This window comes from Gavialis gangeticus, unplaced genomic scaffold, assembly GCF_001723915.1.
Source record: "Gavialis gangeticus isolate Ggan-Ray unplaced genomic scaffold, GavGan_comp1, whole genome shotgun sequence".
Lineage (NCBI taxonomy): Eukaryota > Metazoa > Chordata > Crocodylia > Gavialidae > Gavialis > Gavialis gangeticus.
In genome coordinates, this window is record NW_017729022.1 from 120090022 (window position 1) to 120094989 (window position 4968).

The 4968-nt window shown below is 45.6% G+C and overlaps 1 protein-coding gene across 1 annotated transcript in view; it reads left to right on the forward strand.

Moving 5' to 3' along the window:
• The window catches only part of CSTA (cystatin A), a 17953-nt gene extending 13645 nt beyond the window's left edge, over positions 1 to 4308 (forward strand). Inside the window, exons 2-3 of the mRNA XM_019516080.1 lie at positions 2787 to 2888; positions 3428 to 4308. Of these exons, the coding sequence (XP_019371625.1) occupies positions 2787 to 2888; positions 3428 to 3556 (231 nt within the window). The 3' untranslated portion in view covers positions 3557 to 4308. The remainder of the gene's footprint in view (positions 1 to 2786; positions 2889 to 3427) is intronic.
• The last annotated feature ends 660 nt before the right edge of the window (positions 4309 to 4968 follow it).

The following is a 4968-nucleotide window of genomic DNA, read 5'->3' on the forward strand; positions in this document are numbered from 1 at the left end:
ACTGCATACTGGGCTGCACTGGTAGGTGCGTTACCAGCAGGGCAAGGGAAGTGATTATTCCCCTCTGTTCAGCACTGGTGAGGCCACATCTGGAGTACTGTGTTCAGTTTTGAGGCCTGCATTACAGAACGCATTTGGAAAAATTGGAGAGAGTCCAGCAGACGGCAGCAAAAATGGTGAGGGGGCTGGGGGCACATAACTTACGAGGAAAGGCTGGGGGAACTGGGCTTATTTAGTCTAGAGAGGAGGAGACTGAGTGGGGGCTTAACAGCAGCCTTTAACTACCTGAAGTGGGGTTTGAAAGAGAATGGAGCCTAGACTGTTCTCAGCTGAGGCAGATGACAGAACAAGGAACAACAGTGTCAAGTTGCAGCAAGGGAACTTTGCAAGCAACCCTGCTTCCCCCTCCCCATGGTGTCCTGGCACTTAAAAAAACCAAAAAAACAAAACAAAAGATGGCTGCAGCAATGGCAATCAGGGCCTCTGGGGGCTTGGGGCAGAGCCCCCCTGTGCAGTGGGGCCAACGGGAATCACCCCCCTTCCCCGCTCTGACTGGCACTTGCGCAGCAGCTGTCACATTGCGAGGGTGCAGTGCAGCTTCGCAGGGTGTTGCGGGGCTCCACACGCTGTCTAGGAGCTGGGGCCGCTCGGGCTGAGTGCTGCCAGGCTCCAGGGTGACTGCTGGAGCTGCCCCAGCTGCACTGCATCCGCACGATGCTGCTGTACAGGTGCCAGGTGGGGCAGGGAGGTGCTCCCCACTGCCCTGCATGGGGGGGGCCTCTGCCACAAGCCCCCAGAGGCCCTAACCATGGCTGCTGCAGCCAACACTGCCACCGCCGCCTGTTCAATTCAGAGGAAATTCAGTGGCTGAATCTCCAAATCTGAAATCAGCCAAATTGAATTGGGACAGTGATTCAAATCACCGACTCGAATCACTGTCCCTCTGAATCAGCCGAATCCAAAGCCGAATCGAATACTTGCTGCTTCACACAGGCCTAGCATGCACCCCCTGAGATTGGTTGTCGCTGACACTGCCAGCAGTATCTGGGGGTGGTCACCGATCACCAGTCACTGCTTGGCACTCGCCACCCCTCCTGCCACCAACACTGCCATGGCTGCCTGCGGGCAGTCCCCACTTGACCTGCCCTTGCCATTGATGTCATTGCGGCTGCCTGTGGGTAGTCTCCACTCTCCATCACCATGCCACTGTCACCGCCACCTGCAGGCAGTTGCTGTGCACCCCCAGCCTCAGGAGGCACAAGGTGTTCATGCCTCCTGATGTCCCTTCTAACCCTAACTTTCTGTGATTCTGTCATGCGGAGCTCCCAGCCGGGTCCCAGGACCTACATGTGAACTGCAGGTAACCCTGTGCAGTGGAGCCAGCCTGGTCCCGCATTCCCCCCAGCCCCAGCACCAACCAGCCACACACTCTCACCAGCCGTAACCCCGGGCTCTGCTTCTGCCAGCCCCACATTCCTATGCTTCTGCCACTTCCCTACCTGCTGCCCAGAGTGCTGCAGCAGGGACAAGACGAGGAGCTGCTGGAGGCCAGGGGAGCCAAGTAGTTCCCTGGGTGGCTGCATCAACAGCAGCAGCAGCCCTGCCTGGTAGCTGTGCGCACTGGCTGGAGCTGGAGCCTTCCCACAGGTAAGATTAGGAGCACAGCACATTTTCCTGGTGGGAATGGGCAGGACTTCGCCCCATGCAGAGCACAGCAAGGGCAGCCATGAGCCAGGTTGGATACAGGTGGGCACCCGCCTGCAGGCCAGATGAAACCGCCTGGTAAGCAGATTCTACCTGCCAGCCGTATTTTGCCCTCCCCTGGACAGTGGTCAATGGATTTGTATAAGATGGTTTGAATAGGGATGATCCTGCTCTGGCAGGGTCTTGAACTAGATGACCTTTAGAGGTCCCTTTCAGCCCTACTTCTCTATGATTTTGTAATTATTATATCAAGTCACCGGTAGCATGTATCATGTGCTGGGAAAACATAAAATAGACTCTGCAAAGCCTTGGACTCAACTTGCCTTCAGTTATATTCTAATTTGAAATAGTCTTTACTGTACTGGAGAGTTTTGTGGTACTTTTCATATATTACCTTAACCGCAAAGTACTTTATTATTTAAAAGCTATAGTACTTAGTGTATGTCTGTCTTGTCTAACACATTTGCTACTCCTTTCTTTCGAGCCCTAGATTCCCAACATGTAATAAAGTACCTGTTCCTAATGCAACATTGAGAAGGCATTCCTTCTAAAACACTGATTTCTTTTTAAAGAAGTATTTTAAATGCTTGTCTATTACATGGTACATTTTTTAATTTAGAAGAGATGAGTAGATTCGAAGAAGGCTCTTCAAAGAAATTAATTTCAGGCTTGTTTTAATTCTTATTCTGTAATTTAATGTGTCCTGTAATATATATTGTAGATAGCAAACTGCTTTGCTTAATTGGATGTGTGAGTAAATTCTGTGCAGTAGGGTAAAAAACAGAGACATGGAGAAGGACTGTCACTTGCAATGAATGACATAACAATGTAGTTAGAAGCCAGATCCCCAGACTTTCATTCCTGTACAATGTCTGCTGTCTAGATTTGGTAGCCCTGCTTTACTGAACTCTTCTTATTTTACCTCTTCACCTTAGGAGAGAAAATAAAAGTGAGTGAGATCAGCATGTCTAGAGTCTGCATTAATGTGATCCAGATCACTACTAGTTTGACCTGAAGCACTAACTCTGTGAGCTCATGGTCTCCAGACTTTTATATTTTGAATAATCTTTTACTTTTTTCAGGTGAAGTCTCAGGTAGAAGAAAAGGAAGGGAAGAACTTTGATGTTTTTGCTGCAGTGGAGTTTAAAACCCAGGTGGTTGCTGGCATGAACTACTTCATCAAGGTACAATCCAGCAGGGAATAGTATCTCGGCATGTTTCTTCTTCAGTCAGTCAATTACAGAGAAGTTTCTGTGAGTTGGCTCTAAACTAAGGCCTTTAAATTACAAAACAAAATCTTGTGTCATAACTTCTAAGGTAATTCAAGTTGAGACTATTATGAGTAAGCAAGGGGTAAAATCCTGAAACAGATGTTGTAATGGGGATAATTGGAAACCCAGGAAATCCACAGTTTAAAATAATTTAAACTTTTAAAGAATTTAAAGAATGTTTACATTTAAAAAAACCCCAAGCATGCTTAAGCACAGTGCTGCACCCAGCTAGCTTTAGCTCTGCCTGGTAGTGATGCAGTGTCACAGCCAGTTGAATTGTGATTAAGACATTACAGTGTTTGTAGTTCCAGATTAGATTAAAGCACCTCTCTTGTGAATAAATTAATGCCAGCCCTACTGCCTAAGCAACTATGATTATACACTTTTCACAGGTGGTTAGCTGAAGGCTTTTATTCCCTGGAACTGATTTTTCTTTTCTTCTTGCCTTTCAGGTACATGTTGGCAATGATGAGTTTTTGCATTTGCGGGTGTTCAGAAGCCTTCCTCATGAGAATGTACCACTGAGCCTCTCCAGTTACCAAAAAAGCAAGACTAAGCATGACGAGCTGACTTACTTCTAGAGGGTACTTGGAGAGGGCTTCCTTGTATGCTGTCTATAGGCTGCAAGCTCCTGTTTCCTGTGCCAATGAAAAGAGATTTAAAACCATCTATGTCTGAAAAAAAAAATTCCTCTTATGCAGCTTCCCCCCCGCCAGTCCCCTGGTCCAGGGAAGGAACCAGTTTCTCTTCTTCTTACACTAATGTAAATCTGTAATTTCAAGAAATTGGTAGACTTAACAGCCATGTAAAATCCTACATAAGTGAAGAATCATGTCCTTTGACTCTGCTGTAATCCTAATGGACAATAGAGTATCCAGAATGTATCTGAGAGAGAGCAGTAGAAGTGGCATTTTTTAAGCCCTCTTACAGAATGGCACTATTAATTTATAGATTCATTTTGTTCTCTGCATAGTATTTGCAGGGATCGAAATATAGCAGCATCCCATGGAACAGACATGGGAAAGATTTTAAAATATATATATAGATTGAGTTCAATATTCAGACATTCCCTCAGTGATCAGATCTGTCTTCTATAAGGGCAGGATAGCATCCCCAAATAGAGCAAGTGTCCAATATGAAATATCACTGGATCTAACCAAAAGCCCTTGTAAAGCCACGCTTGCATTTCTAGATAATAGAATGATAACTACTGGTGAGGGTAACTGGCTGGTGTTTGCTTCATTATTAAATATGTATTTCTCCGTTTGAATTGTTTGATTTCATGAGGGCTTAGCTTTGTCAAGTTTAGATTAAAAATGCTTGTTCCAAACCAGGAATTTCATTATTTTCATTTTGGGGATGGGAAATTAAAATGTTGAATCAAATCAGTTTTCATTTTGCTGAATACTTTTCAGCACATTTTTATAAGAAAATTGTCCCTCACTACTCCCCCTTTTACACTGCTTCCCACTGAAAAATTGGGGACAGGACTAGGGAAAATAAAACAAAGTGGGGGGAAGTTGCCCCCACCTGCCTTCAAGTTTTGACCTCAGTGGTTGTTAACCTGCCATGTAACAAAATAAGAATGCCCTCAGCTCTCAATATGTTGCTTATGCCATGATATTTATTGTCCTATCTCAAAAAGCAGGCATTGGGTTTGGCTGCAGAAACAAGTAGCCATAGAAAACACAAGCTTGAGGGAGTGAGTCACCTCTGCGCTTACAATCCAAGATATTCCAAAGTGAGCACTGGAAGTTCAGCTCCTCAGTGGCCTTATTTTAAAGGAATTATTCTTCACAAAGTCATGGGACACTTTAAAATTTGGACCACCTATTTAGGGACCTGTGAAAAGAGCATCTGACTCTTTGGAGAGGATTTCCGTGGTGCCTGGAAATACAACTTTGATGTTTCTGTAATCGAGCATACCCCTGTAGGGGTCTGTCCCGGTAAAAGAGTCAAAGCACAGTGCACAAGAGCTTATGCCTGGGGGTCT